Genomic DNA, 24,244 nt, shown 5'->3' with positions numbered 1-24,244 from the left:
GCCATTAGGTAGAGTGAGACACCAACCTCAGGTGGGAGATGGGGTGGGAGGTGGTGGCAAGCAGCACAGACCTGTTGGTGCCACATGGTTTGTCCTGAACCCCCTAAACTAACCTGCTGCTCTTAGGTGCAGCCAAAGATGCTGTCCTACTGCATCTTCAGTAGGACAGTAGGGCACTGAAGTAAGATTCCACTGTCAGTCCAATCAACTTTTGTACATGGAGTGGGGGGAGGTACTATCTTGCCCAAGCCAAATTCTGGGCTTGGGCCAGCCCAGGCACCTTTTCTTCAAAGGGGAATGCAACCCTGTCTAGGATAGGCTGCACGTGCAATTCCCGGACCTGAGAACCATCTACCTATACAGGACTTCTATTTTGTCAGTGAACGCTCCGCTGCTGCCACCATCAGAAAGGAGGCCCGATATTATGACCAAATACAAAAATGAATGCAGGATAAATAAGTGGATATGTCTAACAAACTGCAGAAGTGAGAACTGGGCATTCATAAGTTATTAAAATGGAAGAAATAGATAATAACAGGTAGAACAATGCAGTTTTTCAGGGAGTGCCCAAGGGGGCAGAAGGTCAACAAACGCTTCATTTAACAGAAAGATGGATATAATTTTTTAGGACTCAGGAAAGAAAACACATGAGGCTGTTTTTCATCTTTAAACTAAAAGCTGGTTAAGATAAATATCCACTTGATTTAACTGTATGTACTACAAAGCTATACATACAAAGAATATATATATTCTCCTGAAACAATAAGAATAGACAGTTAAAAAGTTGTTTCTTGTAAAGGATCAGTCCATTTCTGTTAGGTCTTCAATAGAAAGACAAGGGGGTTTGGATCAGCTGGATGCTAAAGAAGAAAAAGTGCCTGAGGCAGATGTTGCTTCAACTTTTTAATTTTGAGTAGCATTAGGGTTCAATGTTAACAAGAATGTCTTAAGGTGGATGACATGTATGTTTGGGGATTAGTTTGTAGAACAAACAGGTGACTTTTTAAGTCCGTATAAATACAATTTTGGTTATGTTCCCAGCTTTTGTGATTCTCCCCACCCTACTCAAGGATGATATAAGTTGTCAAGGACTCTAACCCCTTCTCAGCTGAAAGAGTGATGAGGAAAGAACTTAGGATCAGAGGAAACACATGTATTGGGATCAGAGGAATTAGGAGCCCTTAGATTCTAATTAAACACTATCCTCAAGGACTCTTTTAGCTCAGAACAGGATAGATTCCATCCTTCCAAACAGCATAAGGATAACAGGGAGGAAGAACTTAAAATATCCTCCTCCCTGGACTATAACACTCAAGTTTGGGTTAGAGGACCACACACAATTTTCTGATTACAACATAAAACTTTTTACATATACAAATGTGTGTGAATCAGTCTTCCTAAACCAGAATGATTTAGTGGAGGGGATTAGAAATTTAAGGTTGAGGACAGGAAGATTAAATTTAGCTCCCTGCACATGGAGCCTAACAAGACCTGTTCTATAGCTATCCCTAGCATCAATTAGGTGTCTGATGCACATGTCTCTGCTATTACCACTTTGACCCTCTGTAGTTCTTTACCTGCCACTGGTCATTAAAAATGCCATCACTGCTAAACCAGCAGGAGGAGGCAGCAGTGGGAGGGAAGTAGTTAGTGAGGTAGTATCCGGAGTCATCAACCAGAAACAGCGGTAGGTGGCTCTAAACCAGTTTGTGAGCACATTTGGTGGCTCATATCCAAGACTGGGCACTGCCAGTTCCAAGCCTTGTCCTCAAATTGCCTCATTAAATAGGATATCAAAGATACAGAACGGAAGTTACTATGGAATGGCCAGGTCTAAGCAGCTCACACTCTATATATAAACTGAAGCCTCTGCACTTGGGATTTTTCTTCATTGGTGGCAAAAGACGATGTTATTTCTGAATGCGATAAAACCTGGGGTATGTGAAGGTGGATTTTGACAAATTGTACAAGATTCTCAGGAAGTCTGCAAGGATTATAAAAAGTCGGGGGGGGGGGATCACGAGGGAGGAAGCCAAAGGAATTGCCTGTGTTTGGACTCAAGCACTGGAAGGGAAAGCTTCTTCTGGTAGTTTTGCAAATTGTGGAATGTATATCAGTATATCAGAATGTATATCAGCAACTCATCCAATCCACTAACAGTAGGACAAGGAGGTAGTGAGCTTGACCTACAGAAAAGGAAATCATCATCTAAACAAGATAGCTGGAAGTGTAATTTTCAATCAGTTTTCATTGCCTAGACTCTAGAACAGCCTTTCCCAACCAGGTGCCCTCCAAATGAGTTGGACTACAGGACCCAACATCCCCTACCTAGCATCTGGAAGGTGCCATGCTGGGGAAAGCTGTACAGCATATTTCAAAAGCAACATACTATTGTGATTAAAGCTCTTTCAATCTCACTATGCAAGAAAAATATGTAGCAATTACAGTGTCTACTCCAAACAACTCAGAATTTTAGGGGAAACCTACATGTGACATGGGAGATCTCCCAGATATACTGCACCTACGCATCTCATTCCCCTCACCACATAAAAGCAGTGGCACAGGGCAAGGACTGGAATGGGATGTGTTTAGTTGCCCCTGTCCCAGGTGTCATTTCCCAATTGAAATCCCATTTTCCATATCATGCTGGTTTTTTCTCCTCCGCAGCCATGACACTGTGTCCTCCACCATGCCACCAGTGTTGTTGCCACCTCTTTCTCATCTCCCTGCCTGTTATGTGTGTGGGGAGGCCCCGTATATCTGTCTGTAGCAAACATTTTTAAGATGGAAGCAGTGGAGGCTGGTCAAAACCAGTCAGAACTCTGAAGGAGCTATCCAAGGTGAATTTGGACTGAAACCCAGAGTGGATTCACTGCCACACTGACATTGGAGCCACTGGTCTCCACTGGTTCTCATAATCCATTTTCATCAGTCAGTTTCCAAAGAACAGGGATAAATTAAACAGGGCAATCCTATGCATTTGTACTCAGAAATCAAACTCATGCAGTTCAATAGCGCTTTCTCCCAGATCAGTAGATATAGGACTGCAGCCTAAGTGTTGTTGTTGTTTTAAGTAACGTGATCCTTACATGTCCAGTATTACATGTCCATCCAGCATTTTGATTGTCTTGGCCAATTGCTAGGATGCAAAGCCATTCCATGGCATACTGCAGACGTATGCAGGAACATAAGGAACATATGGGAAGACACTCTATACAAGCTCAGAAGTATTTCACCTAGAGGTTTAAGGGGAGGGGAAGACTCCCGATGTAAGATTGTATAGGAAAATAATTTTGCACATAATTAGAAAAAGGTTGGCGCACATACTGTTTTACTGAAAGACAGTAAAATCCCATTGAGTTCAATGGGACTTACTCCCAGGTAGGATTTCAGCCATATTATATTTGTTTTTATTGCACTATTTTTATTGTTGGGATTCTATTTTAAACCTGGAAGTCACCTTGGAGGCTTTTTGGAGGGCCAAAAGGTGGTCAGATAAATACATACATACATACATACATACATGTTTTGTCTTGGATAACCAGGGATATCTTTTTAATAAAAGTGTGGTGATTTGGAGTTGTGATAAAATAATTTTACTCCAGAACATATCTTCTTTGACAGTAGGAGGACATGATGTTAATGTTGCTATGGCAACATCTTTTTTAATTAAATAAATATGCTAATTCCCAGTATTTAAACAGCATGTAAAACTGCTCTTTTACTAACAGTAAATAAGCCAAATCAGATTTTAAATTAGGCTTTGGCTATCACTTGGTAATTCTCTTTCCTCTGCATATATATGCTCTGATTGCTATCCTGGAGCGAAGCCTTGTCTATATATTTTCTTCCACTGGTTCTGATTTTAGCAATGTTATATGACTTTGTGTTCTCCTTTGTCCTGGAAAACACAGTGAGATCCCTTCCATTGGCTTGGCTGAAACCAATTGCAATTTGGCTCCTCCCCTCCCAAAACTGCTTCTGTCAGTGGCTATTCTCTAACTTCATTTTGTAACATTTTGGAAGAACATATCCTTATTTTCTTCTTCCATCGCCATTCCTTTTCCTTTGGCACTATGTCTAGACTGTATGCCATTATTTTAAATCGTAAAGCACATTGAGTTCAGATTATAAATATAGTGAATAAATACATCAAGGACTGACATCTAGTTACACAGCACTAGATAAGACAAAAGAGAAAGTAGTGTTTTTGTTTGAAGATTACTCCAGCTTTCATAGTCCTCTTCAGGATATCCCAACAGCCTCAGGGCACCAACATCTGCATCCCTCCCCTCCTGCCAGCCTAACCTCTGGATCATCCATGGAAGTACTTTATAAGGCTATACTCCTGGGCACAACCATGCCTTTTCTACACAAGGCATTTACTGTGCACTCATGATACCTTACTCATGGTTGTTTATGGGGGGTTTTAGATGATATAGTGGCCCTCCAGTTTCACTTTTGTTTTTTAAGAGCACCTTCCCAGATGTGTGGGGGTTTTTAGAGCAGAGTAAATAGGGTATTATTTCTGAAAGCAAAAGAAAAGGTATTTTCCTACTTGTGTATTTGCACAATTCCACTATAGCACAGTGCCACCTAGAGGTTATGCAGCAGAAAAGCTGGAAAGGAAAAGCTCTTTGTGCAGAGCTCAGAGCTCAATTCTGTGATGAAACTGAAAGTAGATACAGTGATTAACAGCCTCGTGTAGAAAAGCTCCATGTCTCCCAAAATCCTACTGAAAGGGCTTTATAAATGGATGACCACAAAAAGTTCATGTGATTTATTATTATCTAAGATAAAAGATCCAAGCAGAGTCTTCATGTTGTGTGACCCTGCTGCCATGACTTGTACTGTCCAGCTGAGCTCAATGATCATTCTTTTCCTCTGCTAAAAAAAAATCTGTCAGCACACTGATTCCATCCTTAAGTATTTACTGTAATATAAACAGTTACTCTAAGCACTCAGAGTCCACCTTGTAGTAAATTCCCAACAGGTAATCCATGCAGAGCATATGTAAATCTGAAAAAAAAATACTATCTGCACCCACAGTGTATTGCTAAGTTATTAACTGCTCTCAGTCTGCAACAAACTAGAGCCCTGTGTAGATGGTCATCCAGAGAACAAATGAAAGCATAGAGGGGGGGATCAGGATCATGCCCACTGACTATATCCCTATCTCCGATTCCCATGTCTTCAAAGTCCTATTTGTACAAGGACCTGTACCCGTACATCTCAGTGCAGGAAAGCTCACTGTACCCGACCCATATCCTGCCAAAAATGGAGAGGATGGATCACATGCTGCATGTTTATGCATGTTGAGGTATGCTTACATAGGCCCCAGTGCATACATAGGACACTTGAATGCATGGAGAGCCCCCCTCTATGCATTAATTTGTACACTTGATGGTAGCCTGCCTGGGGATTCAGTTTCCAGTTGAAAGAGTAACTTGCACTTACCTGAGTGGTTTTCCTCACAGTGTAGTGAATTTGTGACTGTCAGTTTCCATCAAGTCCTCTGGAATTTGAGGAAACTCTTTTTATTGGTAGAATAAATAATAAAAGAAAATACTATTTTTTGGTAACAGCAGTAAACTACTGTTCTGTTATTCCATATCATTAGATTATGAGGACAGAGGGATAACACAATCAACTACTAAGGCCAGGACTTTGTATCTGCAATAATTCCATAGGAGTAAGGGGTGGGGGAGGGGGCCGAATGCACTGTGGGACTGGGCATACTTTCCGAGAATCTTTGCTTCCTTTTTTGTTTCTTTTGTTTCTTTTATCAAGTTTCTTCCCCTTATGGCTATGAAGATATTCTTGAAAGTGTGTAGGCAGTCAGTGAATGCTGAAAACTCAGAAGCCATGAATGAGATTTCCACAATGTTTGGCGGTGGGGTTTTAACATCCTTCATAGCTACTTGCTCTTCCTTGGATAAACTAAGATATGCATTATAGTAACAACAACTGTGGTGTGGGGGGAGTGTTTCAAAATAGGAAAGCAACATGCAGATAGAATTGAGCATTTCTTGACATGCCAGGATTCACAACTGCCGTTCTTTTATCAAAGAGCAAACACAGCTATGACTGTGGCTTGGCATTTCAGGCTAGCAGCCAAGAACGTGTACCATCACTTACTTCAGAAATTCCTCAAAGTTGAAATGCCATCAAACCTCTATATATTTATTGGAGGCACAGCTTGACTGATGTGGCAAAAGAATGGCTCCTTTTTTTCATTCTACCCCCAAAAGTGCAACAGTCTTTTCATTCAAAGATAGTGTCCCCAATAAATTCTCTAGTCAGAACAATTTTTTTAAAATCTCATAATTATTTCCTGAGGTTGCCTTCCTGTGTATTCTTACGCAGATAGATATTGAGTTGAGGGGTTACAGAACCGAAGCACTTCTTTCATTTCAGCCAAGTACATGGCGTATTAGGTCATCCGTGTATGTTCACATGCCTGGAAATAGATGGAGGTCTCCTCAGAAAGTTGACATTGGCATGAGAGATCTGTCATTAAGGCCACAATCCTGTGCATGTTTAGACAGAAGAAAGTCCTACCACTCCCAGCATTCCCCAGCCAATGCTGGCTGGGGGATGCTGGGAGTGGTAGGACTTTCTTCTGTCTAAACATGCATGGGATTGTGCCCTAACCATCACTTAGTGCATGTGCTCACCTCACCCACTACTGGGCAGGTATGATGGGGATTGTAATCCAACATTTCTGGAGGGTATCAAGTTGGGGAAGGCTACTGTAAGGCTACTACCCTAAATATGAATCACAGAATCATAGAATAGTAGGGTTGAACAGGGCCTATAAAACCGAGTCCAATCCCCCGCTCAATGCAGGAATCCAAGTCAAAGCATCTCAGACAGATGGCTGTCCAGCTTCCTTTCGAATGCCTCCAGTGTGGGAGAGCCCACTACTTATACTGTTTACTTAGAAGTATGCCACATCAACATTCGTGGGATTTTACTTGTGAGTTCGGTTAGGTGCACACTTGAAGTCATTCTCTGTGCTTTACTCCTGTTTAGCTGTATATCCCTTTAAACCTACACAAAGTTCTATCCCCAGTTGACAACTCAAGAACCCTCTGATTGTAAAGAGTCTCCACTTCCATTACACTAACAAACAACATTTATGGCCAAATAGAGAAATGAAGCAATGAATGGCGCAATTCCTTTTTAGATACTGCATTCCACTGATATGGAATCTGTCCAAGGTATTTTATTACTTAATAACGAATCACTCTACTTGCTAATGAAAAATGTAGATCACTTGCCTGAGAATTAGAGGCTTTACAAAAGCTACAAGCCCTATTCCACCAGGTGTTAATACCTATAATTTCCAGAGGGATAGCCATGTTAGACAGCTGCTGCAAAAACCAGCAATCTTCTGGCACTTTAAAGACTAAAAAAAATATTGTGGCATAAGCTTTCCTGGAGGAGAGCCCACTTTGTCAGATATAACATTTCCAGAAGTTAATCAGAGCTTTTCATAGAAACCCCTCACATTTATTAACACAGCACTTTTGCATCACTTACATAGCATCTATAAACTATACAGCCTACAGGTTAATTTTAAAAGGGTGGTTATATTTGGTTATCCCCCACCCCCATCAACTTCCCAACCTCTTCTTTATTGCTATTTTCAACACTGTCTTTAAAAAAATTACATTTTAGTATGGATTCAAACACAAGGGCAAGGGGTATAATCTTCACTTTACTGGTTTAATTGAAGGGCTCAAAAAAGTCCTACAATTCCCAGCAGTCCCCAGCCAGCCATGCTGCCTGGGAAATGCTGGGAGTTGCAGGACTTTCTTCAGTCTAAACATGCATAGGATTGCACTCTAAGGAGAAATCCTATGGCCACTAGACACTGTCTAGAGGGCCATAGGATATGCTCTTTTCTGGGAACTGACCTGGGAGCCCGCGCTTCAAGGTCGGTTCCCGGAAATCCGACCTCCCCCCTCATCCACGCTGCCTCAGAGGCAGGGCAGAGAAGCCCCATCCTCCACACTCTGAAGAGGAGTGCGGAGCGACTGAAAAGCGGCATTCCAGGGGGCATTCCGGGGCAGGAAGGGCAGAGCTGCACGCACGACACATCCAATGTGTCATACGGCAGCTTCCTCTCCCAGTCAGCCCCCTCACCACTAGACAGCCAAAAACAGCTCTCTAGCGAAAAATAGCAAGGCAGGAGAGGCGCAGAGGGAACAATCCCCACCCCACAGTGCCTGTCCTGCCTTGCTTAGGATAGGCGGTCACCTTTGAGTTGGGAGGCGACCACCTATCTAGTTAGGATTGCACTCTAAAACTCCAAAATGGTATCCTCTTTCCCCAAAATAATACCTGGTAGCCTTCATGGATGCTAACAGAATGAATATCCTAGTTTAGAAATGTTCTGTTTAATACAAACTCAAAATTCAGCAGCAGCAGCAGCAGCTTTATTTAAAACAGTAATTATTGTTTCATTATTCAATTAAAAAGAGACAAAAGTATTAGGAGAAAATAATCTTCCTAGAAGTATTATCAGACCATTTTCTTTAAATCCTTGTGTGTTTTTGTATCAGTAGAAACTTCCACATTTCAAAGACCACAGGATAGCTAAATTGCTCTGCACAAATGAGTTAGTTAGAAAGTTTTCTGGACAAAACTTAATATGTACCTCTTTCCCTTTGTATAAACCCTAAGCTCTTGTCTAGGCAAGCACTTTTTTCCTTAGACCTGGCACAACATCTCCTTAAATAGTGAAATAACTGCCTGTTTTGCTAAGAGCACTGACCATATACCTTGTCCATTTCAAGCACATTTTAATAATATGACAGTACAAATCTGAACTACGACCCTAAGAATGTTGCAAACGTAATAGCACTGGTGCACACAGACATTAAGGAAAATGCACCCACTTCTGGAGGTAAAGACAATTGAATGCAATAGCTGTTTTGTACCTTGGTCCAAGAGGTCAGTTTAGTATGTTTCATTATAATAACCACAGTGTATCATCTCTATGCAAAATACTCCTAGCAAGCTTTAACTCTTTCCTTCTCACAACGTACGATCTTTCCCATTTTTGCTATCCTAGTGAAAGTGGGGTTTCTTTGGATATCAGAACTCCAGAAATCACCTTGCAGGTCAGATCTGCAAGTCTGGCATCTATGCTAAGCTCTGTGTTGCACAAAGCATGCCACTTGCACTAACAAGCTAGATCTGAGATATATGTTATATATGAACCACTTCCAAGATAGAACAGTGTTCCTATTAGATGGAAGAACCAAGGCAGAGATATGTTGAATTGCATAAGCCTATCAAGGAACTTCAGAAGAAATTTGAATCCAGAATTCCCAGGACCCATTCCATGTGTGTGCATAGTTAGATAGACTGACAGATAAAATCTCTTTTCTACATAAAACAACATGGCCCCAGACCCAGACTACGAAATGAACTGGAAGTGTAAGTAAACAAAATGAATGCTTAAACAAAAAATGAAAAGCCAAACAAGGTAAATTAAGGCACTGATCTGTGTTGAAATAAAAAGGGATCAGAGATATCCCTGAACATACAAATGCCCAAAGTATTTTTTCTCTGCACACACCTTCCATGCTATGTAAACTTATGACCATATACAGGTAACATCTCTGTGCAGTAACAGCTCTCCTGGATTGGTATGGGTGGTTTTTCTCCCCACAACACTCAAACTAAGAATCGATTTGCATGTTCGTTTAGCACACTGTGGCTTTTGTTCGGTGCAAAATGTTGCTAGAATGAAGGATCAGGTAACATACCACCAAAAGTTGGACCTGCAGATGCTTTTTGGTAGTAGGGTATCTCCATGTATGTTTCAGGAAATGACCCTCGCACTTGTATCCATAGTGGATAATAAACACATTTAAAAGAATCAGCTGACATTTATCAGAGTAATGGACAAGTGCATCCTCCCATAGATTCTTTGAGATCTACACGGCAATATCACCGTGTTCCAGAATTGTCATTCTGATTACTCATATGTTGATGTGGATAACAAGATGAAAGAAACATTGAATGTCCCCTGCAGCCAATGTGGATTTTATATTCTCCCTGTAGACTGATTTCTGCCAAAGCTGATTAAGACTGCATATACTCTCTTATCTGGGCGCAAGTCCCATTGAACTCAACTGTGCAGTATTGCCTGTGCAGTATTGCGTTGTTAATCTGCAATGCTATATGCATTTCCCTGGGAGTATGTCCCACTGAAGTCATTTTCTGACCAGGCATGTATAGCATTGCACTGTTAGCCTCGCATCTGAAAACCACCATGGCAGCCCACTCCTATGCAAGTTGACTCAAAAGAAAACCTACTGCCCTAGTTTGCAATCCTACGCATGTTTTATTGAAAATGTGTATACCCCACTTTGACTTATAAAAGTTCAAAGCAGTATACTGGCATAAACAGTAGAGATGTCCGCAAATGGCCTCTCAAAATTCTCCAGCCTATTTGTGGGCAGAGAAATTGAGGGGACAATTTCGCTGAATTTCGCCTAGGGGAAGAGATATTCTCCAACAGTTTCTCACAGATAGGGCTCACCATTGTCAGGGGTTGTAGCGCAGGCTCTTTCTTTTTTTTCCTAAGATTTTTGGTTTATTGCACTGTTGCTGTAAGTGGCATCAACATCAACTGTGTTGAGGCTTCCACTTTTTTGAGGCAGAATTTTGAAAAAATTTTGGTGGTATTTTTGAGCTTACCTAATCACTGCAAGGTGGCCGAGGGATGCTGGGTATGTTTTCTCTCTCTCTATTACACATCTTTCCATTACCCTGCAGCCTCCCAGGCTTCCTGCACGTTCTGAACTGAAAATGCCCCATGAGAGAAATTGCCTTATGTCTTTCTCATGCTGGCTTTAACTGAAGTGGGGGAAGCTGAGGAGGCTGCAGGCCTCCACAGAGATTATTGTATGATGGGAGACAGGTCACTCATGCACATTCCTCAGCCACCTCATAAGTAAGGTAAGTCCAAGAACCCCAAACCCAACCCATGAGAATTTCTCCAAAATTTCTCCTCCTTTGAATTTATTTTCGAAAGCAATTTTTTTCTATCGTATTGAAAGAGAATGGTTGAAAAAAATGTGGGAGAAATTTTCAGCACAACACTAATAAACAGTAAATATGACCAAAGTCACTGGGGAGCTCACTTCTGAAATTAACCTGTCTGGGATTAGGCTGCACATCTCAAAGGTGCCACCATGCTCTTTATGTCCAATCTGTCAGGAAGTTTTCTTGGGCAAGCCCTGCTGAAATGAATGGAAACTGTGCATGAGCACTGAATGGAGTCCTAAAGTCTGTTTGCTCTGACAGACTAACAGGGACCCCATCTTCTGGAATTAGCCAAAGTGGAAAGCAGTGGAGGCTCATGGCTCTGATTTTGGTGGGGCTGTGAATCCACTCTGGGTTTTAGTCAGAACCAGCCAGAACTCCAAAGGAGCTATCCAAGGTACTAAATACTATCCCACTCAACCCCCCCCCCCCCATAGGTTCAGTGCCTGGGATAGCTCCTTTAGAGTTCTGGCTGGTTCTGACTAAAACCCACAGTGGATTCACAACCCCACAAAAATCAGAGCCACCAGCCTCCACTGGTGGAAAGTTAGCGGGTACCTGGTTATTTAGAGCATTCTCAGACAATTCTGATCTCTTGATGAAAACTCCGTTAGTAATGAAAGCATGCTCCCTGCCCAAGCCCCAAGACATACATACACCAGTTCATGCTTGGTCCAACGAGTTCTGTGACATTCAAAAGCTTGCTATTTTATCAGCACAGCTGAGCCCCTGGAATGGTATATTCAGAGACAAACACTGGATCTCATATGCTTCCCACCCCTTTGCATCCGTTAACAAGAACTGTTCCTTGCATTGCATTGCACTGCAAGCTGTTTCTATATTTGTAATGTCCATGACAGCAGAGAGCTGGAAAAGACGGGCTCTTTCCAAGGTAAAACACACACGTACACACACACCAAAACAAGAAACCTTGTTCCCTATTCAGATCCTCAGACAATCGAAGGGCTCCCTCACACACAACCCACGTGGCGAACGCTGCGAACAATTGGCAAAGCAAGCATAACAAACCCAGCAGGCTGTCAAATGAAATACGGTACAGAAATCGGGGGGTGTGGGGGGGGGGGTGAGAGAGAATCACAAACAATACTTACTCCTAATCTTCTGCTCCTAATCTTTACATACCCTTGCTTCACTATGTCATTAAAATTGGAAGCCATCCCGGATTGGAGAGGAAGAAAGGAGTTGGGGCAAAGTTGCAGTGCAAATCCAGCGTGGGTCTGTGCCTTGTTTCGCTTGTTGTGTTGTTGTTATTTGTTGGTTTGGTTTTAAATCGCCCTGCCCCCACCACCACCACCAACCGGTTTTTGGAATAAATCCTCCAGTCCTGACCCAGAAACTCGCAGGCAAGAGTTGTTGGGGGTTTGTTCTTGTTTGGCTTTTTCTTTTCTTTTCTTTTTTTAATCCACTTGGGGAAATGAGAAAAGCGTGAATGAGACAGAAAAAGGCTCCCCGCCTGGATCAGCTGACAGAGGAAAAAGACAGCTCGCAGCTGACTGGCTTGTGGAATGAGATCAGAGAATCAGCCCAGTTTTCCCTCCACCCTCCTTCTTTCTCTCCTTCCCTTCTAGAGGGCGAGAAGAAGATCCGCCCTCACTTGCTGGCTGCTCCGGAGAAGAACAAAAAACAACAACAACCCTGCTCCATTCACATGGAACTATGAGCGACCCTCTCCCCTTCCCCACTTTCAAAGACCAAAAGCTGCAGCAGCTGGAAAATAAGGAATCATCCTATGGCATGAAAGGAAGGGGAGTCAGGACTGAATTTGGGGCTCACCACTGCAGCGGTGCATCTAGGGTTGGGCCTTGGAGGCCAAAGTCGACAGTCCCACGGGATCCCCCAAAGCACAGGGTCCCCCAAATGACCGTGTAGAAAGTGGCAGGTGGTGGGGCCATGGCAAACAAGTGCTTTGCACCTTGGATAGCTCCTTTAGAGTTCTGATTGGTTCTGACTGACACCCAGAGCAGATCACTGCCCCACGGACATCAGAGCCACCAACTTCCACTGACCAGTATCCCTGTGGCAGTAACTTTTCTTCTTCATTTTAGGGTCCTTGTATCGCCAGTGGCAGCCAACCTGGCCTGCACATAACAAGTACTGATGTTCGTTTCATTTTTTTTACTTTAAAATAAATATAACCCTTTTCTACAACCAAATGGTGCTTATTCCCACATGTGTTTAGCATCAGGATAGGAGACACAACATCCCTTTTATTCATGTTGAAATGACAGTGCTATGATTTCAGCAAGTTTGAAATGTGACACTGCACATGCTCAGAGTATTCCTCTTTTTTTTGTTTTTTGTTTTGTCAGGGCTGTCAAACAGGGTTTTGTTTTTGTTTTTCCCTCTAACATTTCAGGAATGTCGAAGCACTTCCGGGGGGATGTGAGTTGTGTGCTTCACAACTGCAATAATACAACATGGCCATCTAAAGGGGGACCTATAAGACCATTACGTCCAGGGTCTAAATTACTTAGCTACCCCACTGCACAAGGGCTCTGTCCCTGGCACTGGTTTTCAATGTCAGGGATGGACCCCCTGATTATATAAAATGAGAATGGATGGATGTGCCCCTGAGCAGATGCAGAGTGCATTTCCTCCATCACTGGGTACTTAAGGAGGGTCACCAGACATCATTGTTGTTGTTGTTGTTGTTGTTCAGTCGTTCAGTCGTGTCAGACTCTTCATGACCCCATGGATGGACCACAGCACGCCAGGCCTTCCTGTCCTGCGCTCTCTCCCGGAGTGTGCTCAAGTTCATATTCATTGCATCGGTGATGCTATCTAGCCATCTCATCCTCTGCCGTCCCCTTCTCCTTTTGCCTTCAATCTTTCCCAGCATCAGGGTCTTTTCCAGGGAGTTTTCTCTTCGCATTAGGTGGATATGTTCCATGGGGTTTTCTTGGCAAGAATACTGGAGTGGGTTGCCATTTCCTTCTCCAGTGGACCACATTTTGTCAGAACTCTCCGCCATGACCTGTCCATCTTGGGTGGCCCTGCACGGCATAGCTTATGTTTTCACTGAGTTAGGCAAGCCCCTTCGCCACAACAAGGCAGTGATTCCTGAAGGGGCACCAGACATCATACTCATCATCAAATTATTTATTTGTCCACTTATTAAAGTGTCTAAAATATATTTTTCTTTATGTTACAACATGCTAGTCTCTGAATCTGAACAAAAATAACATGAACAGGCCCCACTCTGCCCATGGGGATCAAAATCAGAAATCAGGATTTGGGGGCTCCCAGATGATGAATGGACCCTGAAAGTATGGGGAAGGAGTAGAGGTTAGAGCCCCCTCCCCTAACATTGTCAGAAATGTGTGTCTGAGGCCACCGCCCGGTCCCAGGGATGATCAGGCAAAAAGGACTGCCATTGTAGCCAAGGGTGATTGACGTTCTGTCATTCTTACTTTCATCAGTTACTGGGTCTTAGATTTATCTCCTTTTCTAATTTCAAGCGTACAGATGGTTGTGATCAGCCCATTTCAGCAATACTGAATGTGATGGCTTATCTAACATTATTTCCTTATCAAATAAGCAGATGTATAAATGCACCTAAAGGGCAGGCAATATTGACCACTTTGACACCCCACCCCATATTAAAAATACTTGCAGGTTCCTGGGGTTTGGTGGTCCAGAAAGATTTGAAGAGAGAGACAAAAACAGGGAGGAACCTCAATGTACACAACAAAATATGGTTTATTTCTGGAAAAGAACCATTCTGTATGCCCATTGTGTGCTTTTTGAAAGGGATCTAGAACTCAAGCATGGCGGGGGAGGGTACTCTTTGGGGCCCAGAGACCCAAAGGGCACACCCCTAGGCTGCACCCCCATCACTATGATGGGGGGAAATTGGGGTTAAATTGGATATCAGGCTTTCCCAACCTAGCATCCTCCAGATGTGTTGGACTACAGTCCCCATCATCCCCAGCCAGCATGGTTGGGCTACAAACCCATCTATCCTCAGATAGTATGTCCATTAGCCATACTGGCTAGGAATGATGGGGGTTGTACTTGAAGTGCTCTGTAGGGTCCCAAGTTAGGGAAGGCTGTTGTAGATGATATTTCAGGATATTTATGGAAGCATACTTCCCTGTATCTATGCACCTATTATCCAGATCTTGTAAGAGGTTGTTGTTGTTGTTTTTTAAGCAGTGCTAGAGCAGAACAGGCAACATTCAGCACAGTGAGTTGCTGTCCCAGACTCCCAGGCCCTTCTCAAACAGACAGCTGCTTGTGCAGTTAAAAATAGGACTTTCAGTTTGAGAGATAAAAATGTGTCCATACCTGTGTGAAATCTCTTTGAAGAACTATTATTCCCAGAGTTCCTTGTGCATAGGGAACAGAGAGGGACAGTTGGTGGAAGGGGCAAAGCACCATAATAATAATTGATTATTGATCCCAGGGACAGTGGGAGCCAATTAGGGATGCTGGAGAAATCTGCTGCAGACTCCAATGAGGCTGGATTCCCAAGAATTCGACCAGCAGAGTCCGCAGCAGATCGCCCACCCCTTACCTGCACATCCTTCAGATTTCATGCAGGGCATGTTTCCAGCTTCAAAAAAGGCAAGATTCACTAATGGTGACTGCCATTAGCCTACTGTGGGAAAATTACAGCCATAATTTGCATATTTCACACCATTTCCAGCCGTAAAGCACTTCTACACAAATTGTGACCATAAAGCACTTACTTCTATGTAAGCTGCAGTCGTAAAGCACTTTACGGCCGCAATTTACATAGAAGTGAGTGCTTTACAGCTGCAATTTACACAGAAGTAAGTGCTTTACAGCTGTAAATAGTGCAAAAATCGCAAATTACAACTGTGATTTTCCGGCGATAAGCTAATGGCAGCCACCATTAGCATATCTGTCCTTTTTTACAGCTGGAAAGACACCCAGCAAAATTTGGCAGACACACCAGGGTTCTGGGGAAATCTCGTAAGTTTGAAGCAGCCTGGATTTCCCTGCAGCAGACCCCCTCCCCTGGACCAGACATCGCAGGGTTTGGCCATCCCTAGAGCCAGTGATGCTGGTAGGATTTAAAAACCCAACGTGTATGTGAATAAATGTCTAGTTCACATACAAACCCACATACTGTACTGACAAGATAATTGCAAGGAGCTGGGATTACCAGAAGTTCCACCAAGAAAGATGGAAGAAACATAACTTTAGAGCCCTTGAGGAAAACTGGTGCGCCAAAAGGTTCCCGTCACAGAAAAGGTGAGGGAATAAGTGGTCAAGGGAGAAAAGGCAGTTACATAGATTATAGTTACCTAAGGTATGTATCTTGGGAACTCCTCAAAAAATTATTTGTACCCCATAGGTTCCATAAACAAATTTTTGGAATTGGCTCATGATTTACCCTGTGCAGGTCATCTGGGGAGAAACAGGACAAGACAACAGTTAAGGACAAATTGTTACTAGCCAGGCATTGCACAGCAGGTGACTGAATATTGTAAGTTCTGCCAAAGAGTAGGCAAAGCAGAGGGCAAGGGCAAAGCCCCCTTACAGCTTATACCCATTATAGGAGAGGTCTATATTAAAGTGGGAGTAGATATGTGGGTCCTTTTATTAAGCTTACTCAGAAGGGAAAGAAGTATATCTTTACTCTGGTAGACCTTGCAACAAGATATCCAAAGACAGTGGCTTTAGCCTCTGTTGAAGCTCAAGCGGTGCCTAAGGCTTTACTGAGCTTTTTTTTCTCTTTCATCTGGGGTTCCCTTCAGAGATCCTTACAGACAGAGGCACAAATTTCCTATCTGAAGTCAAGGAGTGTCTCTAGAAATCTTGTGGAGTGAAATATTTTAAAAACCACAGCATATCACTGAAAGTGCAGTAGACTGGTGGAAAGGTTTAATACCACCCTGGAGGGGATAATTAAACTTATGTTGATACTCGCTCAAATGATTCGAATAAGAAGCTGTCACAATTTTTATTTGCATAAAGAACCGTTCCCCAAGATTCAACAGGATTCTCTCCTTTGGGGCTAATGTATGACAGAAAGGTGAGAGGGCCTTTGGACCTAGTGAAGGAGAACTGGGAAGAGAAAATGGCAGAACATAAGACTTCTGTGGTGGACTATGTAATAAGTTTTGGGGAAAAAAGATGGAAGAAATGTGTAAAGTACTGCAAGACAACCTAGTAAAAGCCCAAGAGGTACAAACTTTTTGGAATGACAAGACAGAGTGTTTGAAGTAGGAGATGAGGTAATGATCATGAGGTAATGATCTTCCTTCCTTTATGCAAGGGCAAATTAAAAGCTGCACGGGAAGGTTCTTATGTAATTAGAAATAGGATTGACAAGGTGACATGTTCCAGATATGAAGAAACCCTAAAAAAAAAAAAAAGTTGTGTGCATAAATAGGCTGAACACCTATTATCACAGGGAGAGTCTACTTTGGGGTAATAATCAAGATACCTCCTAACCTAGAAGAAAGAAATCCTCAGTTTTGGTCACTTAAGACACAAGGTGTGATTGGGTATAAAACTCCCTTGTGGGACAAGGTAGAGGCTATCAAAAGTTGGGAAGCTAATTATTAGGGTGATGCTGTGATATATTTTATGCTACTCATTTGGCTGTTAGATCTATGGAATATTTTTAAATAGTTTTAATTATTGGAAGTTTTATTGTATCACTGTTTATAATTCTTTGACTGTAAGCCACTTAGAGAGAACATTTTCATTCTGAAAAGCAACATTAACTATCTTAAATAAATAACTATAGCAAATGTGATTTCAGAATTAAAATATAAACTCTTCTTTCAGGACACACGAGATTGTATGTATGGGATGGGATCATGCTATGTGTGTGGGAGGGGACCCATGTTACAAGTTTGTACTGGGCCCCAAAAAATGATGCCTGGACCATGAAGGGCCCTAATCTCCCTGCAGCCCTAATTTTGATGATCTTCCCAGGAAATTCCCATTAGTTACACCGTCTTTCTTTTCTCTGAACAGATTTGAGTCCCTGAATCCCTTTTTCTAGAACTTAAGTGCTCAGGGATGGGAGGAGATAATGAAAACCATAGAATAAGGAAATTGGAAGTATTACAGTCAGTGTTGTGAACAAGGCATTCGTGATCAGAGTGTGAAAGAATAATTGTGTAGCAGGTGTGGGGATCCTGTGGCCTTCCAAATGTTGTTAGACGAAACCTCCCATCATTCCCTGGCCATTGGCCATGCTGGTTGGGGCTGATGGGAATTGGAGTCCAACAACTTGTGGGGGGCCACAAGTTCCCCACCCCTGTTGCATAGTAACAGGGTGGGCCCTTGATAGGTATTTCTGCCAACCTAAAGCCATAGTTCTCAGCTTAGAAAAGTTTGTGTTAGGGTGCAATATTCCTGAGCCACTCTAAACAAATTAAGATTCCCAATGCAAGCTTCTTTGGCAAGGAACTTGGCTTTACTCTGTAAAGATAATGCTGTATAAATAAATAATAACCCGGGGTGCAAAACTTGTTTGCGAAAAGAAAGTTTTCTTGGAGCCAGATTAGAATGAAAGAGAACATGCCAGTGACAGCAAGGCTCTTGTTCTTGGTGTGTTCTTGCCACCACCACACATTTCAAATTGTTGCCACTTTTTAGCCTGCCCACTGTCCTATGAATTCAGTCCAGTATAGGTGGCTAGACAGCCAATGTGATTCTGACCATGGAGACCTGGGTTCAAATCCCCGCTTTTCCATGAAGCTTACTGGAGTAACCTTGATCCATTCACTTCATAAATGAATCTCCTCTGTATTTTATCCTCACAACAACTCCATGAGATAGGTAGGTTACGTTAAACTGAAGACTGGTGATTGACCCGGTGTCTCCAGTCAATTTCATGGCTCAGTAGGGATCTGAACGCTCACTCCTCTTATTACCCTGGATTTCATGCTGTCATTCACCTCTAGGCTAGTAGGGATCAGGAAACGGAGGGGGAGGGAGAGACCCCTGCCTCTGTTCTGGCCCACCAAAGCATTGGAAGCACACGCCCCTATACATGCACCTTTAAATACTTGGGTCCACGCACCCTGGATGTTATGTTACATTACACTTTATTTCTATGCCACGTCCCAGCCAAAAGGCCCCCAAAGCGGCTCACAAAAGTATACAAATACAATATTCAAACAATACACTAAATACAAGTTTAAAACATAAATATCACAACAGCTGTTTAAAACCAAAACAACTAAAAACCCTGCGGCCCAAACACACCTCCTAAATATCCAAAAGCAAAAACCCATCAGCAAAAATGCCAGAGGAGAGCTGGAATAATCCAGGGCTCCTTATAAGGTTTCCCAGGCGGGAGGATGGGCAGAGCAGATGAGAAAAACAATGCCTTGGTTGGAACAGAAGCACCCCACCCCCAAAGCAAAGCTTCCCAAGCTGCAGCTGCAGTCTTGTTTTTAAAGTTGGGCAGGGGGGAAGCAGGTGGAACAGCTCACCGTTGATGGAACAGTGCCTCCCCCTGAAGTTCTCTCAAGCTGCAGCTCCAGCCTTGCTTTAAAGTCTCGGGGGGCGGGGGAGCAGATGGAACCGCATTTCCATGGACTTTGGCTCGTTACATAATTCAACCTCCCAGCTACATTCCTGCCACTTGGGAATCTTAGTAGAATAACTTGGTGATGTCAAACTGTGTTTCCTTTGGTAAGAAGAGGACAAGAACCAGCCTTTTACCAGTTTAGCATTTGTCCATCTCTAGCTCAGTCAGTGGAGCTCTTGTCCTTCAGAGTAGATAATACTCTGGCTGGTGGCTCTGATTTCGGTGGGGCTGTGTATCCATTCCAGGTTTCATTCAGAACCAGAACTCCAAAGGAGCTATCCAAAGTGCTGAACCTATTTGAGGGATGGGGGTTCAGAACCTTGCATAGTTCCTTTAGAGTTCTGGGTGGTTCTGACTGAAACCCAGAATGGACTCACAGCTCCACCGAAATCAGAGCCACCAGTCCCCACCGAGCTCCATATTATCATAGAATAGTAGGGTTGGAAGAGGTCTACAGGGCTATCGAGTCCAACCCCCTGCTCAATGCAGGAATCCAAGTCAGAGCAGCCCCAACAGATGGTTGTCCAGCCTCATCTTGAATGCCTCCAGGGTGGGAAAGCCCGCCACCTCCCTAGATAGTTGGTTCCATTGTCATATTGCTCTAACAGTCAGGAAGTTTCTCCTAATGTTCAGCGGGAATCTGGCTTCCTGTAACTTGAGCCCATGATTCTGTGTCCTGTACTCTGGGATGATCGAGAAGAGATCCTGGCCTTCCTCTCTGTGAGAACCTTTCAAGTACTTGAAGAGCGCTATCATATCTCCCCTCAGTCTTCTCTTCTCAAGGCTAAACATGCCCAGTTCGTTCAGACTCTCTTCATAGGGTTTTGTTTCCAGTCCCCTGATCATCTTTGTTGCCCTCCTCTGAACCCTCTTCAACTTGCCTGCATCCTTCTTAAAGTACGGTGCCCAGAACTGGACACAGTACTCAAGATGAGGTGTAACCAGTGCTGAGTAGAGGGGAACTAGTACTTCCTGGGATTTGGAAGCTATGCTTCTATTAATGCAACCCAAAAGAGCATTGGCCTTTTTTGCAGCCACATCACATTGTTGGCTCATATTCAGCTTGTGATCGACAACAATTCCAAGATCTTTCTCACTTGTAGTGTTGTTGAGCCACGTATCCCCACATCATTTGGTTTCTTTTTCCTAGGTGCAGAACTTGGCATTTATCCCTATGAAATTTCATTCTGTTGTTTTCTGCCCAGCGCTCCACTCTATCAAGATCACTTTGAATTTTATTTCCATCTTCCAAAGTATTAGCTATCCTGCCCAATTTTGTGTCATCTGCAGATTTGATCAGCATTCCATACACCTCCTCCTCCAAGTCATTAATAAAAATGTTGAGAAGCACTGGGCCCAGGACGAAGCCCTGTGGTACCCCACTCATTACCTCTCCCCAGTTTGAGAAGATGCCATGGATAAGCACTCTTTGAGTCCGATTCTGTAGCCAACTGTGGATCCACTGGATCGTTGTTTCATATAGCCCACTTTGAGCTAGTTTGCTCATCAGGAGATCATGGGGCACTTTGTTGAAAGCTTTGCTGAAGTTGAGGTATATGATGTCCACAGCATTCCCACAGTCCACAAGAGAGATTACTTGATCAAAAAATGAGATCAGATTTGTCTGGCAGGATTTTTTCTTGACAAATCCATGTTGGCTTCAAGTAATCACTGCATTGTTTTCAAGGTGCTTCCAGATGGATTGCTTTATCACCTGCTCCAGAATTTTCCCAGGGATTGATGTCAGACTGACTGGTCTGTAGTTCCCAGGTTCCTCCTTTTTACCCTTTTTGAAGATAGGCACAACATTAGCCCTCCTCCAGTCATCTGGCACTTCACCCATCCTCCATGATGTCTCAAATAGAATAGACAGCGGTTCTGAGAGTTCTTCTGCCAGTTCCTCTCTTATTCTAGGATGCAGTTCATCTGGCCCTGGAGACTGAACTCATTCAAAGTATCTACTCTGAGCTCTTCAGGATCTCGGACAGAGGTCTTTCCCAACCCAGCTACTGCATGGAGATGATGCCATGATGATGCCATGGATTGACCTTGATGATGATGGAGATGATGCCATGGATTGACCTTGGGCCATGCTAGAAATTGCAGTCCAACACATCTGGAGGGTTCCAAGTTAGAGATGACTGGTCTGTGCTCTACTACCAAGCGACAGTCCATCCCCCCCATAGAGGGGAAAGGTTTGCCAGCAGAGTATCAGCATCAGGCTTCCTGTGACATTTTATTCTGTGCAAGCTGCAATCTGGAATGGAAATAAACGTTCTTGTAGGTTTAAGCATTTCCCACAATAGTGTTATTACATTGTCACAAAACTATTGTGTTTGCATTTCTAATTGTGAGAGAAGGAAAAGGTCACTTTGAAGTATTAGCAGCCCTGTTATTAATAATTTAAATGAATCATAATTATAATCACATTACAGGAGTGGGAAAAATGTTTCCATGCATGGCACACCTTTGCGTGCTCAGATTTCTTTCTTGGGGGGTAGCGAGAAAAGAGAGGTTGAAACGATTAGACTGAAGTGATGATCTACTTGTTCCAGAGGCAGCTCTGTGCCCAACTGTGTCTCCCCACCTCCTCCTCAAGGTGAATTGATTAATGGGTCTGATCAAACCATCTTTTAACTGTATGAGAAATAACTAAGAGAGAGGCAACCTTCAGATGTTTTGGACTATAAGTCTCCTAACCCCTGAGCATTGATCATACTACCTGGGGGTTATGGGAGTTGTAGTCCAAAACATCTGGAGCACCAGGTTGCCTAGCCTGACATCTCTTGTGAGCATAGGGAACCAAAAGTTGTATCAGGCACCCATCCCACAAGAGTTTCCATGTTTGTTTCAAAGGATGGGGCAACTTTGCATGCACGTATGGATCTTCCACCTCCTTGGAAAAGAATGCAAAAGCCTGCATGTGTGGGAACTCCACTGGTACACATGTAAGATCTCTAGATCAGGGCAATTACATTTATTTCTGGACACTTTTGTTGACAGTAATGAGAGAGAGAGAGAGAGAGAGAGAGAGAGAGAGAACGAGCGCAGCTTTAAGTTGCCCAACCCCGGGTTAGTATCAGGATAGCAGACTGAGTAGGACACACACAGAGGTCACCTGGTCACAGTGACTGGGTTCACATGATCACCACAGCTCCTTGTGGTTTATTTAAGCCACGATGAGCCACGGCACCCACGACTGCCAGATTGCCTATTTGGGTCACAGCTTGTCGTGTCGTGCAAACCCAGAGAGGGTGGGTTGTTGGTATAGTTAACAAACCATCCACAACCCTAAAACAGCCCATGAGTTCTGGGTGGTTGGCTAACCATGCCAACAACACACCCTCTCTGGGTTCGCACGACATGAATGTTCAAAATGGCCACTCACATGCGCCTTAACCATGGTGCATTATTAATTAACCCATGGTGCATTATTAATTAACCCATGGTGGCTTAACGTGATGTGTGAAGAGGCCCAGTCTTTCCCACTATGGGGAGGTGTATTATATTTCTATTTAAATTATGATTTCTCAATCTGCATCTATACATATAAATGAGCATATGAACGTTTTATACAATTTGGTGTCTTCATTTTTGGTGATTCATTTCCTCTTTTTGAGTGAGGCGTGAGTGGCCACCCTATTTTAGAATGACATTTTTAGTTTTCTTTGTTGATTTTTATTGCTGTTCTTTGTGGTGTTAATTTCATATAGTACTTTGTGTGGCGAATATGGCAGAATTGCTGCAAATAAATCCCATAATTAAAGGAATGTTGTGCAGCTAAGTCTTAATGCTCCGTTCACATTTATGCAGAAAAAGGCCTACTGAGTTCAATGGGACTTACTCCCAAGTGCATAGGACTGCAGCCTAGCTGAATGGCTATCAGTTGTCATTATCTCTTTCAAATCATAAAAGGGGAGAAGCTTTCGTTCAAAAGTGTGATTAAGAACACTCAGAATGTGAGTTTTACTTTTAAGCTTGTATGCTGGAAAATGTTTTGGTTCCCAATATTGCAGCAAGATTTTTTTATTATTTTTGCATGTAATTTTCATGGAAACGCACACTACATTTTCTCTCTCTTGTAAATTATTCCAAACTCAGAATTCGTTAACCCAAATGGCTTTGTTTCCTACAAAGCCTCAAACATCTCAGGGGAGTTGGAGAGGGTAGCACACATGCTTTGCATGCAAAAGGTCTCCAGTTGAGCCACTGGAATCTCATGTAACAGGCTTAAGAAAGAACCCTACCTGAGACCCTGATAGTCAGAGTAGAGCCAACGTGGCTATTGGATATTAGTCATTATGGTCATATGCTACCTCCAGGATCAGAGACAGCATGCCTCTCTTCTCGATCATCCCAGAGTGCAAGACATGGAATCATGGGCTCAAGTGATAGGAAGTAGGGATGCCGCGAGCGCAGTTCAGTGTTCGGGAATTCATCGAGTAACCCCTGCCTGCGACCCCCAAACTGCGCCCGCTGAGACACTGTCCTTCTTTGCCCCCCGCTCATGCCCACTCGCGCTCCAAAGTACTCACCGCGAACCCATTCGGTGACTGCTGCCATTTTCATGCCTTTGCTTTCTAGAAAAACAGGCAGTTTAAAAAATGTTCATATTCAAATATGTGCAGTTTA

At 43.1% G+C, this 24,244-nt stretch overlaps 1 protein-coding gene across 4 annotated transcripts in view; it reads right to left on the bottom strand.

Annotated features, from left to right (window-relative positions):
• DOK5 (docking protein 5) overlaps positions 1–12,607 on the bottom strand; it is a 100,332-nt gene extending 87,725 nt beyond the window's left edge. For 2 of the 4 annotated variants that reach the window (XM_084854183.1, XM_084854184.1), the window contains exon 1: positions 12,180–12,606. In XM_084854183.1, the coding sequence (XP_084710309.1) occupies positions 12,180–12,245 (66 nt within the window). In that variant the 5' untranslated portion in view covers positions 12,246–12,606. Of the gene's footprint in view, positions 1–12,179 lie in introns of all 4 variants that reach the window. The other 2 variants (XM_084854182.1, XM_084854185.1) reach the window with 2 other exon arrangements.
• Positions 12,608–24,244: the final 11,637 nt, after the last annotated feature.

This window comes from Heloderma suspectum, chromosome 4, assembly GCF_057233095.1.
Source record: "Heloderma suspectum isolate Gila_16-S chromosome 4, 16-S_ref, whole genome shotgun sequence".
Classification (NCBI taxonomy): domain Eukaryota; kingdom Metazoa; phylum Chordata; class Lepidosauria; order Squamata; family Helodermatidae; genus Heloderma; species Heloderma suspectum.
The sequence above is the reverse complement of the archived record's forward strand: the minus strand, read 5'-3'. Positions and strand labels throughout refer to the sequence as shown.